Source organism: Apus apus, chromosome 25 (genome assembly GCF_020740795.1).
Source record: "Apus apus isolate bApuApu2 chromosome 25, bApuApu2.pri.cur, whole genome shotgun sequence".
NCBI lineage: Eukaryota > Metazoa > Chordata > Aves > Apodiformes > Apodidae > Apus > Apus apus.
The window spans coordinates 2,359,947-2,377,994 of NC_067306.1; the positions used below are offsets into that span (position 1 = coordinate 2,359,947).

General features: G+C 58.0%; 2 protein-coding genes across 3 annotated transcripts; both read left to right on the forward strand.

Moving 5' to 3' along the window:
* The first annotated feature begins 268 nt into the window (after positions 1-268).
* On the forward strand, positions 269-3,481 carry ATP5MC1 (ATP synthase membrane subunit c locus 1). Of its 2 annotated transcripts, none has more exons than XM_051640490.1 (5): positions 269-333; positions 1,107-1,158; positions 1,762-1,839; positions 2,506-2,681; positions 3,239-3,481. In XM_051640490.1, the coding sequence occupies exons 2-5, from the start codon at positions 1,120-1,122 to the stop codon at positions 3,351-3,353; spliced, it is 408 nt and encodes a 135-aa protein (XP_051496450.1). In that variant the 5' UTR covers positions 269-333; positions 1,107-1,119; the 3' UTR covers positions 3,354-3,481. The 2 variants fall into 2 exon arrangements, with proteins under 2 accessions (XP_051496450.1, XP_051496449.1); XM_051640489.1 differs by having other exon boundaries at positions 314-407.
* Positions 3,482-5,647: 2,166 nt separating this feature from the next.
* Positions 5,648-17,553, forward strand: UBE2Z (ubiquitin conjugating enzyme E2 Z). Its single transcript, XM_051640425.1, is given in 8 exon segments — positions 5,648-5,769; positions 5,771-6,042; positions 7,772-7,844; positions 9,553-9,740; positions 11,738-11,849; positions 12,846-12,958; positions 13,447-13,537; positions 14,991-17,553. Coding segments are annotated over 8 exon segments (1,071 nt in total). The 5' UTR covers positions 5,648-5,718; the 3' UTR covers positions 15,162-17,553.
* Positions 17,554-18,048: the final 495 nt, after the last annotated feature.

Below are 18,048 nucleotides of genomic sequence, written 5' to 3' on the forward strand. Positions count from 1 at the left end.
CGGGCGCGTCAGGAAACCACAAGAAAGAGTTTAAACGATATTTTAGATCAAAATCTAAAGGAGGAGCAGAGGGCGGCCAGGCCCGTCCCCACTCTATGGTAGCCCCGATGGTCCTCCTGGAAGACCTCCAGACCTCCAACCAATCAGCGAGCGCCGTGATACCGCCCAACCAATCAGAAGCGGCGCGGCGACACCGCCCCTCCCTCCCCGCTCTCCCGGATGTTGGCGGGAGGGTCCTCGGGGGCTTTTCCGCCAATGGGAGGAGCGGATGTTGCGGCGGGGGTGCCGCGCGGCAGCCAATCGGCGCGGAGGACGCGGGGGGGACACGGCAAGGTGAGCGGGGCGGGGGCGCCGCGTTGCTCTCCCAGACGCCGCCGCCGCTTCAGCCCCGAGCGGAGCCCGAGCAGGTGGGCCCGGCCCCGGGCCCAGCCCCGGGCCCCTCCCCGCCGCCCCGCGACCACCCGGCAACCGCGGGAGGGGGGGGGGAGGGGGAGGAGGGGGCGACCTCGGGCCTGCGCGGCCGCCGGTCCCGGGTCGTGCCCTTCGCCGGGAGGTTGAAACGGCGGGTTTTGCGCCCCATGGGTTTGCCGGGAGTTGGAGAAGCTCGTTTGAGTCCCGCGAGTCGTTGTTTTTGGGATGTAAAGAGTGAGGGGAGGGAGGGAAGGGACCCAAAGGGGGGTGAACGGGGAGGAAAGGGACCCGAACGGGGAGGAACGGGGAGGAAAGGGCCCCAAAGGGGGAGGAACGGGGGAGGAAAGGGCCCGGAACGGGGAGGAAAGGGCCCCGAACGGGGAGGAAAGGGCCCCAAAGGGGGGTGAACGGGGAGGAAAGGGACCCAAAGGGGGGTGAACGGGGGAGGAAAGGGCCCCAAAGGGGGGTGAACGGGGAGGAAAGAGCCCCGAACGGGGAGGAACGGGGGAGGAAAGGGCCCCGAACGGGGAGGGGGGGATGGAGCTCAGCGTGGGGCAGGGAGGAAAAGCCTCCGGGAGACCGGCCGCAGGGGGTGGTGTGAGCCCCGGGATGGTGGGTGGTGGTGGTGGTGGGGGGGAAGTGTTGGGCTTTGCAGTTCCTCAGTGATTTCCCCGCTGTTTTTATTTTGTTGGCAGGAGGTGAAGCACAATGCAGGCTCCCGTGGCTCTCCTCAGCTCCCCAGCTCTGGTAAGGCAGCTGTGTTCTTCGGTTGCCTTCCAGAGGAGTGGAATAATAGTGGGGGTGGAGGGTTGTGGAGCCAGTCTTGGGGGTGCTTGGGTTAAAAGAGTGGCCGGGACACCCTCAGCTGAGGGGGGGATCCCGTGGGGTTTGTTGGGCTGTGGGTTTAGCACGGAGGGAAAACAAGGTCACCTCTGGTGACCGGAGGGTGATCCCCACCATCTTGGGAGATGTGCAAGGAGCTGCAGCCCCCAGGGCTTCTCTGCAGCTCAGCTGCCTGGTTGTCCCAGGGATCCTCAGTCACCCCTCTTCTTTCATGGCATGAATTGGGAAGAAAATGCCTGGAATTGGAGCAGGGACTGAGCTGGTTGGAAGCCCCGAGTCCTCCTGTGCTGCCTGGGGGGCTCTGTGGGGCTGCTGCTCGTGGGCTGAGTCCAGCTGGCTGGAATAGAAGTATCCTCCATGTGTCTCTGCTTTTGAGTCTTGCTTCCATTCTTGGGGAGGGGTTGAAAAAAGATTCCTGAGACTGTTTTTTCATAAAACAACTCCTCTTCCCTGAGGATTGGTGTGGGTGCATCCAGCTCCAGGAATTCATGCTGTGTTTCCCCCCAGCTCCGCTGCTGCTCCCGGGCCCTGGCCAGGCCAGTCTCAGTCTCAGTTTTCAGCAGACCTGAGCTTCAGACTCTACAGGTGAGACTCTCAGGTGGTGGATTCTGAAACGGGCTCCTGGATTTCTGCAGGACATGGGGTGGTTCCTCCTGAGATGGAGGAGGAAGTGGCAAGAGGATGGCTAGTGTGGAGAGACAGCTCCTCGCCCAGATCCGTCAGGGCTTGGCAAGCTTGGCTGACCTTGCTCTGCCTCAATTAGAGCATAAATTGTGATCACATTTGATTAAACACTTCTATTGATGATTAAAAATATCACAGAATGTTTGGGGTTGGAAGGGCCCTCTGGAGATCATCTAGAGCAGGATCCCCTAGAACAGATCCCACAGGATCCGGGTGGGTTTGGGAAGTCTCCAGACATGGAGCCTCCACCACCTCCCTGGGCAGCCTGTTCTCTGGGCTCTGCCACCCTCACAGGCAAAGAAGTTTGTTTAGTTGGAACTTCCTGAGTCCCACTTTGTGCCCGTGACCTCTTGTCCTATCACTGGCCCCATCCTGAAGGAATCCTGGCCCCATCCTGACCCCCACCCACGGAGGATTGATAAGACCCCCCCTCTCTTCCCCAACCTGCAAAGCCCCCCAGTCCCTCAGCCTTTCCTCATCACACATCTCCCAGTTCCCCCCACATCATCTCTGTAGCCCTTTGCTGTCCCCTCACCAGGACCTTGTTGTTCCTCCTGTGTCCCCCAGCCTGCTGCAGTGTCCCCCCCCGAGCTGTCCCGCCGTGCTTTCCAGACCAGCTCCGTGTCCCGGGACATCGACACGGCTGCCAAGTTCATCGGGGCTGGGGCTGCCACCGTGGGGGTGGCAGGGTCTGGAGCAGGGATTGGGACAGTGTTTGGCAGCTTGATCATTGGCTATGCCAGGTGAGTGAGCTGTGCTGTCACCTGGAGTTGTCCCCAGCTCCTCCCCAGCACTGCCTGGAGTGGAGCTTTCTTGGGAATGTCCAGCTCCACTCTGTCTTATAGAATCATGGGATGGTTTGGGTTGGAAGGGACCTTAAAGATGATCCAGTCCCAACCCCCTGCATGGGCAGGGACACCTCCCACCAGCCCAGGCTGCTCCAAGCCCCATCCAACCTGCCCTTCAACACTGCCAGGGATGGGGCAGCCACAGCTTCCCTGGGCAACCTGGGCCAGGCTCTCACCACCCTCACAGGGAAGAATTTCCTCCTTATGTTCAACCTAAATCCCCCCTCCTCCAGTTTCAGTCCATTCCCCAATCTCCTCTCACCACCCCCTCTGGTGAAACCCCCTCCCCAGCTTCCCTGAAGCCCCTCCAGGCCCTGGAAATCCAAGGTTTATGTGACGTTCTCCTGGTTTGCTGTGATCTGACTCAGCTTGGGTTGTTTTTCTCACTGTGGATCCCTTTCCCACCCCCTTCCTTCTCTCTCTGGTTCCCCCCCCCCGTGTCCCACATGCAGGAATCCATCCCTCAAGCAGCAGCTCTTCTCCTATGCCATCCTGGGCTTTGCCCTCTCCGAGGCCATGGGGCTCTTCTGTTTGATGGTGGCATTCCTCATCCTCTTTGCTATGTGACATCTCCTGGGCCTGGCTGCAGCTTCCACCCTTCTGTCCTCTCTGGGCTGAGTCTGCTTCCACCACAGCGTTCCAGACTGACAATTAAAGAAAAGATTTCTCTAAATAAAACTGGTGGCTTTATTTTATTTTCCTGATTTTTATTTTCCTTGTGTTCTGGAGATGGGGAAGGACTTGGGAGGAGCTGGTGTGTGGGTTGAAGGTCCCAACCCGAGGGACACTGAAGAGAAGGGGTCACAAAATGGGTGGTGGGAGAGGAGGAAAAGAGGGTGAAGTTGGGATAATAGAAGAGGTTGTCCTTCAACAGCTCAAATCCTTGGGAAAAAAACCAGCAAGCATTGCCCTGGTCACGCAAATCATAGAATTATGGGATGGTTTGAGTTGGAAGGGACCTTCAAGATCATCTAGATCCAACCCCCTGCATGGGCAGGGACACCTCCCACCAGCCCAGGCTGCTCCAAGGCCCATCCAACCTGCCCTTCAACACTGCCAGGGATGGGGCAGCCACAACTTCCCTTCCAGATGAGCTGCCAAAGTGTTTTTCACCACCTGCTGCTGCTGGGGATGCTCTGGCACCTTTTGGTTTTTTGCACCTGAACCTCCTTCCTGTGCTTTGCACAACAAAAGGGGCCGAGGGAAGGGCTGGATTTTCTCTCACAAAGAAGAGCTGCTTCCAAGCTATTCAGGTGCCTCCTCAAAACACCCAGGACCAGAGCCGAGTTCTGTTTCTCTCTTTTCTTTCTCCCCCCCCCCCCCAGCAGTGACATGTTTGAGCTGTGGCAGAGGCTGGAGGTCACTAGGGAGGAGAAGTTCTAAAATCTAAGCTGCCTTGGAGCTGGTGGTGAGATCTGGGCCTCTGAGGAGGGGGAGCTGGTTTATCTGTTTTGGGGGTTCAGTTAATTAATGCAGCTGCTCTTAAAGCCTCTGCAGGGGGTTAAGGGGGTGTGTGTGACCCCCCCCCCCCGGGGGCAGGGACAGCTCTGCTCCTCCAGCTGTGGTCACTGCCCGGGGAAGGGGCTGAGGGGAACCAGGCTCCTGGAAAAAAACCCTTTTCTGGGACTTCTTGGAGAAACGTGGCTCTGAAGAACTCGAGGGAGGCTCTGGGGGAGCTGGAGAGGGAAGATCCTTCGTCTGCAGCCAGGCTGGCTCCTGGGGACAAGCCTGTGACCCCGTGGGGGTGACCCCGGGTGTGGGGGACCCTCTCGGGGGGGGGCTGGTGGCAGGTTGGAGCTGTGAGCTGCGCTGGGCTGGTTACACCTCCTGCCCCTCACACCTGCAGCTGCCGAGCCCCGGGAACTGAAACCCCCGGTTTGTGGTCACGGGCAGGTGGGGCAGAGCTGGGGGGTCCTGGCAGGGCAGAGCTGGGATGGTCCTGGCAGGGCAGAGCTGAGAGGTCCTGGCAGGGCAGAGCTGGGGGGTCCTGGCAGGGCAGAGGCAGAGGTGGGGGGTCCTGGCAGGGCAGAGGCAGAGGTGGGGGGTCCTGGCAGGGAAGAGGCAGAGCTGGATGGTCCTGGCAGGGCAGAGCTGGGGGGTCCTGGCAGGGCAGAGCTGGGGGGATCCTGGCAGGGAAGAGGCAGACCTGGGGGGTCCTGGCAGGGCAGAGCTGGGGGTCCTGGCAGGGCAGAGCTGGGGGGTCCTGGCAGGGCAGGGCAGAGCTGGGGGGATCCTGGCAGGGCAGAGCTGGGTGTCCTGGCAGGGCAGAGCTGGGGGGATCCTGGCAGGGCAGAGCTGGGTGTCCTGGCAGGGCAGAGGTGGGGGGTCCTGGCAGGGCAGAGGCAGAGATGGGGGGTCCTGGCAGGGAAGAGGCAGAGCTGGGGGGTCCTGGCAGGGCAGGGCAGAGCTGGGGGTCCTGGCAGGGCAGAGCTGGGGGGTCCTGGCAGGGCAGAGCTGGAGGGTCCTGGCAGGGCAGAGGCAAAGATGGGGGGTCCTGGCAGGGCAGGGCAGAGCTGGGGGGTCCTGGCAGGGCAGAGCTGGGGGTCCTGGCAGGGCAGAGGCAGAGGTGGGGGGTCCTGGCAGGGCAGGCAGAGGCGGAGCTGAGCCGCGGGGCTGAGGCGCGTTCCCCGCCCCCAAACTGGGCTTTTTCCCCCCCAAAAACAATCCCCAAACCGGCCCCGCGAGGCCTCCGCGCCGCAGGGGGGCGCGCTACTCCCAGCGGTACGCTCTACCCCGCCCTGCGGCCTCTCGGTGGGAGGGACGCTCTGGCCGCGGGGCCGTTCCTCGGTGGTCACGGGGGGCGGAGTTTGCGCCGGTAGTGGGCGGGGCGAGGCGGCGCTCTGGCCGGCGCTGGGGGCAGGGGAGGCGCGGCGGGGGCCGCTCTGTCCGGCGGACTCGGTGGCGCGGAGTCCCGGAAGCGGCGTTCCCCGGAATGGCGGAGAGCCCGGCGGCGGAGGAGGCGGCCCCGGCGGTGCTGGCGGCGGGGGGGGGGCGGCGGCAGCGCCTCGGCCGGCCCGCCCGGCGGCGCGGGGAGCCCCGGGGTCTTCATCCCCGCCGAGCTGTGGGCGGCAGCGGGTTTCGGCGCTGCCGGCCCGGGGAGCGGGGTCCCCCCGGGGGGCGGCGGGGCCCCCATCGCGGCGGCGGCGGCGGCGGCGGGGGCCGCGCTCCTCACGCACTCGGCTTTCTGGGACCCCACGCTGAGCGGGGACTGGGACAGCGAGCGGCCCAGCCCGGCCTGTCTCCTGCGGATCAAACGGTGAGAGGGGGTCGCGCTGCCCCGGGACCCACCCGGGACCCACCCGGGACGTGGCTCCGCTCCTCCCCTCCGCCGTCCCCGGGGGTCTCCCCCGGGCCCTAACGGGCTGGGGAACCCCGGGGGGCTGCGCGGGGCCGGGGCTCGTAGCGCGGCGGAGGCGCTGGGCTCGTCCCCGGTGCCCCTGCGCCGGTAACTGCCCCCCGGGCCCCGTGTCCCCCCTCCCGGGCCCCCCTGTCCCCCCATCCCGGGCCCCCCTGTCCCCCCATCCCGGGCCCCCCTGTCCCCCCTCCCGGGCCCCCCTGTCCCCTCCCCAGCCTGCAGGCCCGGGGACGGAGCCCCCTCCTCCAGCCCCCACCCTGGGGCTTTCCTGGGAACAGCCCCCGCTCCCCCCCCCCCCCCCCCGTGTCCCGAGGTTTTCCTGGGGACAAATCCGGCCCCCGCTGTCCTGGGGGCTTTCCCAGCGGTTTGGGTGAGGCTGGAGGCTCAGGCCCCTGTGTCCCCATCCAGGGCTCTGTCTCCATCTGCTGCTGCTGCTGGGGACCCTGGCACCAGAGCTCCTGGTCTCACGGGGCTGAGGCTGCTCCTGCCATGGGTGGCTGAGGAGAGGAGCTGCTTCTCCATCTCCCAGCAGCTCTGGAGTTGGGATGTTTTTCTCCTAAAACCTGCCTGGGATGATCCTGTCCCTCCCCTGACCCTTGAAAGGCTCATCTGGTCCCTCCCTTTTGATCCCAGGAGCAAATCCCCCTCTTGCCTTGCTAGGGAAAGGCTGGCACTGTTCCAACCAGCCCTTCCTCTTCCTCGGGAGCAAGTGTTGGTGCCTGCCAGGCTCTTGCTCATCCCTTCTTCTGGAGCTCGTGTCACAGCTTCCAAAGATGGCACCAAAGATTTGGGCACTTTCCAACCCAGAGACCAGAAGCTCTGACTCCATCTGGGTAGGCAGGAGGGTGAGGTCCTCTCCTCCTCTTGCTCTCCCCCTGGAACATCTCGGAGCTTCCAGATGGGAAGGATGAGTGGGAGATGGTCCTGGAGCTCAGCACAGCTCCCCTGATGGGAGGGGAGGTTTTTTGGGGATCGAAGGGAGCAGGAACCATTCTGCTGATCTGTGAACTGCCCAGACTTGTAGGTGATTTACTGCTTTGCAGTGAATTTAGGCCACGTTCCTGAGGAAACAAGGCCCTCGTGCCCAAGCTGTGTGTGTGTGTCTGTGCATCCTCAGTGCTCTTCAAGATCAAACCCCAGTTTGTCAGAGCAGAAACATCCTCAGAGGCAGCTGAATCATGGAATGTTGGGGGCAAACAAATGGCTGGGATCCTGTAAATAGTCTGAGTGTGATGAGGGAAAACCCAGGGAGGGAGAAGTCACCCTTCCAACCCCAACTTTCACCCAAGACAGCTTTTCAGTGCTGCCCTCAGGGGAAGGTTGTGGTTGAAGTTGATGATCTGTGGTACAGTCCCAAGGTGGTGGAGGTTTCCCTTGGTCTGGTGGCTTCTGCATGGATTCCTGGAGTGCTGCTTGGGCTCTGGAAACGTCCCAGTTCTTTGTGGGGAGAAGTTGAAGGAGCCCAACCAGAAAACAGAGGCAAAGGAGAAGTGTCCTTACAAGTTTCCACCTCAGAAGTCTGTCCCTCCCTCTGCATCCACACAGGGATTTGTCACCTAGAACCTTGGGTGCCTCAAGGGCTGCTGAACAAGCAGGGAGATCCTGCCTAATCCCTGTTTCCTTTGTCCAGGGACATCATGTCCATTTACAAGGAGCCACCCCCGGGAATGTTTGTTGTGCCTGATCCCCACGACATGACCAAGGTAAGAGAAGACTGGGAGCTGGTTCAGCTTCACAGCTCTCAGTGTGGTGCTGTTGGTGGCTGCTCTCAGAGGTTGCCCAAGTGGGAGAACTCAGGGGGAGTCTTGCCAGAGGCTCCAGTTTTCCTTGGTGAGGTGGAGATGGGCTGCATTTGAAATGGGAGCAGGTCCTCCAGGAAACTGGCTCTGTGGAGAGACACCATCCCAGGGATCTGAGGAGCTTCCACAGGTGCCTCAGTGGTCCTGGGAAGCAGTGGGGTGCTGAACCAGCTCTTTTCATCCTACTGGTGCTTGAAAAGAAACCAACAGAGCAGCTCAAAGAAGAGAGAGCTCCAGGGAAAGCCCTTGGCCATGGAGGACTTCTCAGAGAGGCTGGAGATGTGTCCATTAACCAGTGCTGGGGTGTCTATAATCCACTGGTGGAAGCTGGAGGTGTTTGTGTCCTTGCACCCGGGTCCTGGCTTCTTCTCCCAGGTTCCAGGGTCACCTGCAGGTCTGACTCCCCATGTCCCCTCCAGCAGAGCTGCTCCCTGGGGCCACAGCAGCCAGGGCTGCTGCCTCCTGCCCCACTCCTGCCCCTCCTGGCCCTTGGGGGCTTTCCAGGACTGGGAATTTCCAGTGATGATATCAGAGGGAACACAAGGAGCTGGGAGGCAGAAGTTGCTCAGGGGAGGTTCCTGACCCACCAGGGTGTTTCTTGGCTGGAGAAGAAGGGCAGGAGGAGCCAGTTGTGTCCCCTGGCCTGGCTGGGCTGCTTTGAGAGCTGAGTGTGTGTGTGAGGACACTTGGGATTTTATCTCTGATGAACAGGGCATCCTCCACATTCCCCCAGATTCCCAAACTGTCCCCCTGCCAGTGCCTGCCTGCCTGCCTTGGGGTTTTGGAGGCAGCACAAAGGGGGTGTCTGTGCACAGCCCCCCCCCGGGGCATTTCCCTCTGCCTTTCCCTCAGCCTGGGAAGCTGGAAGTGCCCAAATGCCCTTCCCAAGGGAGAAGTGGGGTGTGAAACACCAGCCCTGGGGCTTTGCCCTGGGATCCTGGGGAGAGGAGCAGATGATTAACAAGGAGGTTTGGATCCCTGGGGGGGCTGAGCTTCCTTACTAGCCCAAAGGGAGCAGGTTTCCTGGGGCACATTTGGGATCTTTGAGGGGTAATTAGCACAGAGAGACAAGGGTTTTAAATTCAGATCCTGGCAGAGGAGAGGGAGGGATTTGTTGTAATAAAACCAAATCAGCAGGAGCCCATAAAATACTAATAATAATAAAAAAAGGAGGGATGCTCTAGTTTGGGCAGAAATTCTGAATGTTAAGGGGTTTTTTTTCCTTCTCAAATGAATCTAGATTTTTATTTCCCCCCCCCCCCATCACTGGAAATCTTACTCCTTTTTGTTGTTGTTTTGTTCTTTTTAAGCAGAGCTCAGCAGCTGAGCTGCAGTTCAGGCTGGTGTAGATGATGGTTGGGAGGCAGCTGTGGTGGATTCCAGCCAAAGCTGCCCTTGGAAACCTGCTTTTTGCCCGTGGAGCCTGGCAGGGAGGGAGGGGATTGGGAAGGAGGGGAAGGGAGGGGATTGGGAAGGAGGGGAAGGGAGGGATCCCCCCCCCCTTGGGCCTGGCTTGGAGGTTCCTTGGTTCTCTGGAGGGTTGGGGGTGGGGGTGGGGGGGGGAGCTGGCTGGTTTGTGAAGTGGTGCCCAAGGTGGGCTTTTGTTTTCCAGATTCATGCCTTGATCACAGGCCCCTTTGACACGCCTTATGAAGGGGGTTTCTTCTTGTTCCTGTTTCGCTGTCCTCCAGATTATCCCATCCACCCACCCCGGGTCAAACTGATGACAACAGGCAATAACACAGTGAGGTTTAACCCCAACTTCTACCGCAATGGGAAAGTCTGCCTGAGTATCCTGGGGTAAGGAGGGGGCCCTGGGGCTGCTTGGCTGGGGAGGCAGGAGGTGGCTGCCAGGCTGGGGCTGCCTCACGTGGCCTTCCCCACACCCCGTGCACCTCGTCTCACCCCGGACACCTGCTCTGGGTGCACCTCCCATCACAGAACCTCCCTGGGGAAAGGGCTCCCAAGATGAGGTGGCAGCCCAGAAATCACCCGTGGCCTGGGCTCTGGGGCATCAGCAGGGCCAGGGAGGTGACTCTGCCCCTTTACTCTGCTCTCGTGAGACCACGTCTGGAGAACTGGGTCCCAGTTCTGGAGCCCCCAAGAGAAAAAGGAGGTGGAGCTCCTGGAGAGAGGCCAGAGGAGGCCACAGAGATGATCCCAGGGCTGGAGCAGCTCTGGAGCCAGGCTGGGAGAGTTGGGGTGTTCAGCCTGGAGAAGAGAAGGCTCCAGGGAGACCTTAGAGCAGCTTCCAGTGCCTGAAGGGGCTCCAGGAAAGCTGGGGAGGGGCTTGGGACAAGGGCAGGGAGGGATGGGATGAGGGGGATGGATGAAAACTGGAAGAGGGAGGTTGAGGTGAGACATGAGGAGGAAATTCTGGAGTGTGAGGTTCTGGTCAGCCTGGCTGGGATGGTTCCTGCACTGCTGTGCCTGGGCCACTCCCACCAACATTGGTCCTAGTAGCTGATCCCCATCAGCTCCCAGATCCTGGCCCAGGGCTGGTGGAGAGGTGCTCTGTGCTGGGAAACCCCATCCTCAGCACAGGAGCTTCCTGATCAGGGAGCTCTGGGTGCTCTAAAGGCTGAGGGAGCTGGGGCTGATCAGCCTGGAGAGGAGGAGCTTGAGGGGGGATCTCACTGGTGGGATCAGTATCTCCAGGGGGTGTCAGGAGGATGGGCCAGACTCTTTTCCACAGTGCCCAGTGACAGGAGAAGGGGAAATGGGCACAGACTGGAGCACAGGAGGGTCAAATTAAACATTAAGGAAAAAGTTCTTTACTATGAGAGTGACAGAGCCCAGGACAGGCTGCCCAGAGAGGCTGTGGAGGCTCCTTCTCTGGAGACATCCCAAACCTGCCTGGGTGTGTTCCTGGGGGATCTGCTGTAGGTGACCCTGCTCTAGCAGGGACTGGACGAGATGATCTCCAGAGGTCCCTTCCAACCCTGGTGACCCTGCTGACACCTGCAGAGCCCTGGGGTGTGTTGGGCTTGTCTGTATCTCGGGGCTCTGACCACCCCCCCCAGCTCCCTGGCTGCTCCTGCAGTTGTAGCCCTGGCATGGAAGGTGACCTGTGGAAGTGACCAGAGAGCCTTGGGCTCAGCAGGAATGGGAAGCACAGAGGGAGCTGCCAGGGAAGGGATTTAGGAAGAGCATTTGTGGGTCAGCACATCCTGGTTCAGCTCACAGGGAGACAGGGCTGTGTCTGGAACTAGGATGTGGAGGTCAAGCAGCAGAGCAGCCCGTGCTGTTCTGTGCCAAGGGTTTTGCCACCCTCTGTGTGTCAAAGGAGCAGCTTCTTCCTGCAGCAGAGCACCCTGAGGGCCTTGCCAGCCATGCTGGTGCTGGGTGGTTGTGTCACAGGCTGCACCAGTGATGGCCTGGGGGCTTGGAAGCCAGATTTTAGTTCAGAAGAGGAGCTGGGTTTGAGTGGTGGCACTGCTGGAAGCTGCTGCTGCCCCAGGCTGCTGGGGGGGATCTTTGCTTCAGCTTTAAGGTGCCCTGTGAAGTGCTCAGGGATGTTCCTTCTCAGCTCATGGGTGATGCCCTGGGTGAGTTAGCAATGAAGTTCACCAGCCCCTCTTGTCTTGCTCAAGTTCTCATTTGGTTGAGAGAACACCCGACTTTGACCCTGACAGCTCTCACAGTGCCCAGTGCTCTCTGCAGCAGCTGTTTTTGCTCCTGTCTGTGAGGTGTGGATGGGGTGTCCCAAGCTCCAGGAGCTTTGGTAGCTGGAGGGTTGGTGCTGACTGGGCCAGTCCTGCCTTGTTAACTGGTGCTTTTCTGTTTTAATGCCTCAGCACCTGGACCGGGCCAGCGTGGAGCCCAGCACAGAGTATCTCTTCAGTCCTCATCTCCATCCAGTCTCTGATGACTGAGAACCCTTATCACAACGAGCCAGGCTTTGAGCAGGTGAGAGCTTGGGGGTGGATCATCTCTGGTTCTGCAGCTGTTGGGCTCTCCTGGAGCAAGTCCAGAATCCACGGAGATGCTGGGAGGGCTGGAGCAGCTCTGCTCTGGAGCCAGGCTGGGAGAGCTGGGGTGTTCAGCCTGGAGAAGAGAAGGCTCCAGGGAGACCTTAGAGCAGCTTCCAGTGCCTGAAGGGGCTCCAGGAAAGCTGGGGAGGGGCTTGGGACAAGGGCAGGGAGGGAGAGGGCAAGGGGGGATGGATGAAGACTGGAAGAGGGAGGTTGAGGTGAGACATGAGGAGGAAATTCTTTGCTGTGAGGTGGTGAGAGCCTGGCCCAGGTTGCCCAGGGAAGCTGTGGCTGCCCCATCCCTGGCAGTGTTGAAGGGCAGGTTGGATGGGGCTTGGAGCAGCCTGGGCTGGTGGGAGGTGTCCCTGCCCATGCAGGGGGTTGGGACTGGATGAGCTTTAAGGTCCCTTCCCACCCAAACCATTCTGTGATTCTTCCCTCCTGGTGGCAAATCCCATTCTGGAAATGGTAACAAAAGTAGGTTATGTCCCTTGGCTCTTTCCCAGGTTCTTCTGGTCAGAGCTGGAGGGGCAGTTCCCAGGCAGCTCTGATCAGAGACTCACACACGTGTAGGGGAGCAGAAGAACAAGAGGCATTTGAGAAGGGGAGATGGGGCAGCTCTTCTTTTCTCTGCTACCTGACTCCTGGAATGGCTTCCTTGGGACATATGGTCACACAGGAACCAAACTGCTCAGGTTCTCCTGGTCTCCAGCAGCCTGTGGAGAGGCAGGTTTCTGTGCTGCCCTCTCCATCCTCTGGGAGTCGGAGGCTCTGGAGACGGGGACAATCTCGCAGCAATAGCTTTTCCCCTGCAGTATGAATGAGCTGAGCAGACACAGGACAGACACAGCCCTGGTGGGACTGGGCACCAGTGAAATCCCTCAGGCCCTGTGCAGTCCTGTGGACTCACTGGCCCAAATTCTATTTCCAGGAGAGGCACCCAGGGGACAGCAAGAACTACAACGAGTGCATTCGGCACGAGACCATCCGGGTGGCAGTGTGTGACATGCTGGAGGGAAAGTGTCCCTGTCCTGAGCCACTGAGGTATGGAAAGGAGGGAACAGCAGAAAGTGGAGGTGGGGAAGGGAAATAAACTCGGGCTGCCCCTCCTGAAATCCTGAGGGTTGCTTCAGGGAAGGTCTTTTGAGCTCTCCCCGGGGTGGGTAGTTTCCCTTGGAGAGGGGGTGGCTGCATCTGCGTGGTGCTCAGGAGCTGGGCCTGGGTTTACAAGGGCTGTGTTCATGTGCCCAGGGCCTGCACCCTCTGGCTTCTGCTGGGGAATAAATGGGCTTTGTTTTGTGGGGAAAAAAATAACCCCAGATGGGAGGGGAGGGAAGGGGGCAGCTGTTGTGGAGAGACGTGCAGGATCTCAGCTGCAGTGGTGCTGGGGCTCATCCTGCTCCAGGTCCTGCTGGTTGTGTGGGACAGGGTCCACAGCAGTGAGCTGAGCTGGAGTGGAGTGGGATGAGGTGACCCTGTCACTGGTGTGACACTCGTTTGGTGCTGACTGGTTCCTCTCTCCTTGTGTTCAGGGGCGTGATGGAAAAATCCTTCATGGAATACTATGACTTCTATGAAGGGGTGTGTAAAGAGAGGCTGTATCTCCAGGGCCAGACAATGCAGGTGGGTGGCAGAGCATTTTCTTGCTTAGAACACACTCCTTAGCTGAGGGTGCCTGCTTAGTGACAGGCAACAATGTGCAGCTCACAGGGGGACGTGGGGTGGGTCTGGAGCATTTCTGTGAGCTGCATGTTCCATGAAACTGAAGCCTGAGGTGCTCCTGTGGATAAACCCCTGCCTTCCCCAAGCTCAGAGTGTGTTTTCAAGGCTGGTAGACTTCTCAGAGCTGCTCTCCAGGCAAGGAGGTGCTTCTTCCAGCAGTGGAACCAACACGTTTTGCTTTCCTGTGGGTTTGGTGTTTGGCAGGGATGGCACGTGCTGGTTACCCACCTCTGGTGGCACCTGAACTCCACTGCAGTGCTTTCCTGTTGGGTCACTGCTGGAGTTTCTCTCTTTCTGAGCTTCCTTTGCTCATTCAGCAGGTAGGAACTTTCCTCTGAGGCTCCTTGTCCTGTCAGAGGAGGTTGCAAGGGGCTGACTGAGCCAGAAGTTACTGGAGGAGGAAGGGGTGTGGGAAGAGTGACAGAATGGCAGACACATCTGGGCAGGTTGAAGACAGGAGCTGGTTTCTGCAGGAGAGCAGACTTTAAAAGAATAGATTACCAAGCTATTTGCATATCAACAGATGTGTCTTCCTCCCTCACCAGCCACCTCTTCTCTGACTCATTGAGAAATTCCACTGCTAAGGAAAGATGGAGGTGGCTGATTTAATGCTCTTGTGTCTTTGAGCCCTCTTTTCCCATCAGTGCCTTCCCTGGCTGTGTCATTCATCAGCTGAGCAGGAGAAGTTGATGTTGGGAGTGAGAACTTCCCATAGGGAAGGTCTGTGCCTGCAGAGCACTGAGCTGCAGGCTGTGTAGTGAAGTTTGGTGACAGGAGAGGAGTGTGAGGTCTGGCCTCCTCTTGTTTCCTCTTCAAGGAACCAGAGCTCAGTTGCTTTCCTCATGGGTTTGTGGCCTGGGAGTGTGTTGTGTCCAGTCCCCAGAGGCAGTAACTGGTTTGGTTTCTGCTCACTTGTAAACAGAGGTGCAGGAGGCCTGAGCACAACCAGCTGGAGACACAGCAACGTTGGCTCCTCTGCCCCTGGACTGAAAATCCAGTCACTCCAGGCTCAGTACCACTCAGTACCAGTGGAGTGCCTGCCAGATGTGTTGTTCTCCTTAACTCTGGGGCCACGTGTTGGCTTGTAGCAAAGATTCCCACCAGATGGGACAGTGTAAGCTCCACCCCCACCTTGTACAGCCCTGACAATGTGTCCCCCACCTGGGATGGGGATAAAAGCAGCACTGGAAGAGGTTGCCCAGGGAAGCTGTGGCTGCCCCAGCCCTGGCAGTGTTGAAGGGCAGGTTGGATGGGGCTTGGAGCAACCTGGGCTGGTGGGAGGTGTCCCTGCCCATGCAGGGGGTTGGATCTAGATGATCTTAACCATTCTATGATTATGTCTGGTTTCTTCCAGGATCCTTTTGGTGAAAAACGAGGCCACTTTGACTACCAGTCCCTACTCGTGCGTTTGCAGGGAATCCGGCAGAAGGTGCAGGAGAAACACCAGCAGGAGAGCACAGAAATAGACTCTGAGAGCAGCTCCTCTGAGACAGAGACAGACACTCAGGGTTGCTCTAAAGCTTAGAGCTGTGTTCCCAGTGGAGAGGCCAAGCCATGGGGATGTTCTGTCTTCACACCCTAGAGAACCCCTGACAGACTGGACAACCAAACCCATGCCAGAGTGGAGAAACCTCCAGGATATCTTGTGTCTCCTTGGGCTGCTCTGGTGGATAATGCTGAACGAGAAGACTTCATGCTAGACAAAGCCAAGCTTGTGACAGGCTACTCTTAAAAGGTACTTAACTATCCTAGAAAGCTGGAGCATGTGGCATCAGGTGATCTCTTTTTTTTTTTTGAAACACCCACACTGGTTGGTTTTGGGGTTTTTTTTGTTTGTTTGGGTTTTTTTTTTTCTTCATTTGATTAAAGAATAAGATCTAGACTGAGAATCCTCTTGACAGCTTTTCTGTTCCCAGCCAGTGAGCCCTTCCCTGGGGCTCTGCTGAACCTGGAGCTGGAGCTGTGGGAGCCCTTGGAGGCCAGAGGGTGAGAGGGACCCAGGCAGCCTGTGCCTGAGGTGAAACCTTTTGGTGTGGGATGGGAGAGCTGGAGCCTCTCTGCTCTGTGGAGCCCACCTGCCTGTTGGCTTTCTTCTAGACACTGTTCTAGACAGACCAAAGATAAAAGAGCAGTGGTGGAATCTGGGCTCCTTGCTCAAAGCTTTACCCAAGCCCTGGGTGACTTGATCCACTGAGACTCCAGGTGCAAAAGGGGCAGATGAAAAGTGGAAACTCCAGGATTCAAGTGCAGGAATGTTCATCCTGGTGTTTTGGGGAAGGGAGGGTGAGGAAAAAATCTTTGGTCAGAGATGGGGGGAGCACTTAAAAATTAAGTCTAGTTTGTGTATTATTTTTTTGAAGGAGTTGATTTGAATTTAGCATTCTAGAGAGACTTTATCCTGGCTGCTCTGAGCAGAGCTGTTTTGTTTCCTTCACTGAAGAACTCTGAGCTTTCCACCTCTGTACTCACTGGAGTATTTTTATTCTCCTCCCTTCCCCTTCCTGCCTCCTCACTCCCTGCTGCTGCCTTGATCCAGCAGATGGAAGCACTGGAACAAGGGGCAATTCTGGCCGAGGCAGCCACTGTTTCTGGGTGAAGCTCTTCAGGGGTGGCCACCTTGTCAGTGACAAAATCCCTTTGCCAAACTTGGCCTCAGCTGAGGGTTGTGAAGTTCCACACTTGGGTGTTTTGAAGGATTCCAAGAGCAGCTTTTCTTGGCCTCTGGGGGAGGTGGCTGTGAGTGCCACCACCCTGGAGATGCATCTAAAGTTTGCTGGAGGTGAAACACCCAGTTTCTCCAGGTACATGAGCCTGGGGATGATTGATTGGAGCAGTTGTGTTGATGAAAAAGCTTAACCTACTTTTTTTTTTTTTTTAATTATTATTTTTTCTTTTGGTAATGATTATTTGTATGGGAGCTTTGCTAGAAAGCTAAGCACAAAGTTGCACATTGTCCTTGGCCCTCTCCTTGTTTCTTTCCACACCTTCCCACCAGCTGGGCCTGGTTTCAGCCTCCTGAGGGTGGTGGGAGAACTTCCAAGGCAGTCATCCCTGTTCTAAAACAAGCTGAGGGGCCACAAGCCCCCTGCTGTGTGCTGCCCAGAAGGGCACTGGGCTTCTTTTTTCAGTCTCTGGGGGTTTGATTTCTATCACCTCCTGCAGACCTCCAAGCCTGCACACCTCTGGAAGGTGGGAACATTGCTGAATTGTGGGGAATTTCTGACTTCAGGTGCCATGGAACAACTCGGGAACCTTTTGTTCCCTTTAGCAACCCCCCCCTGGTCTGTCATTGGCTTAATTTAGGCTTTCACCTCTGTCTCCCCTCCAGGGAAAACTGAACAGCCCCAGGACCCACACCCCCTAGATGAGAGCTGAGAGCTGCTCACCTGGCCCTGGGCTCTCGGGGTGAGGTGGGGGGGGTTGTCCCCACAGGTCCTGAGCTCTCTCCTCCTCCAAGTCCCACTGTAAATGTCACCTTGTTTGTCCCCTTGTCGTGGGCAGAGCTGTGGCTCTGCTGCCTCCCCCGGGCAGGGCTGGCTCTGACATCTCTTTGTGCTGCATGTGGCGTTCCCACCCACCACCAGAACAGGAAGATGCCTTATTGTGGACACTACTCACATCACGAGCATGTGGCTGTCAGAGAGAAGTGTTAGTTTTATAGCTCTAATATTGTCTGTCCTGCCATTTCTGAATGTTTCCATTTCCAAGTGACAATCCTCAACTGACTGCTCTAGGCAGATGTTTTAGATTTTTAGACCCAATTGAGTTGAAAATATATGCACAAGAGTCACTCTTAAGATACCTTGTTTATATACTATTGTACATAAGATTTTCTCCTTTGTTTTGTTTTTGGGTTTGTTTTTTTTTTTTGGTTTGTTTTTTTTTTTGTGCAATAAAGTTTGTTTTGGCAGAATCCAGACTGTGGTACTTAACTCCTTAGTGGAACAACAACTCACAGAGCAGAGAGGACTGCACACCAGTTGCTCAGTGTCACTGTCATGTTTGCATCCTGCAAGATTGTAGTTGGAGCCCCCAGTGTAAGAAGGATGTGGAGCTCCTGGAAAGAGGCCAGAGGAGGGCATGGAGATGATGGGAGGGCTGGAGCAGCTCTGGAGCCAGGCTGGGAGAGTTGGGGTGTTCAGCCTGGAGAAGAGAAGGCTCCAGGGAGACCTTAGAGCAGCTTCCAGTGCCTGAAGGGGCTCCAGGAAAGCTGGGGAGGGGCTTGGGACAAGGGCAGGGAGGGATGGGCTGAGGGGGAATAGATGAAAACTGGAAGAGGGAGATTGAGGTGAGACAAGAGGAGGAAATTCTTTGCTGTGAGGGTGGTGAGACCCTGGCCCAGGTTGCCCAGGGAAGCTGTGGCTGCCCCATCCCTGGCAGTGTTGAAGGGCAGGTTGGATGGGGCTTGGAGC

What these genes read in the sequence shown, in the direction of transcription:
- ATP5MC1 (XM_051640490.1), top strand. Translation starts at nt 1,120, where the DNA reads ATGCAGGCTCCCGTGGCTCTCCTCAGCTCCCCAGCTCTG. An exon ending in CTGAGCTTCAGACTCTACAG is followed by an intron (nt 1,840 to 2,505) that starts GTGAGACTCTCA and finishes TGTGTCCCCCAG; the next exon opens with CCTGCTGCAGTGTCCCCCCC. An exon ending in TTGATCATTGGCTATGCCAG is followed by an intron (nt 2,682 to 3,238) that starts GTGAGTGAGCTG and finishes TCCCACATGCAG; the next exon opens with GAATCCATCCCTCAAGCAGC.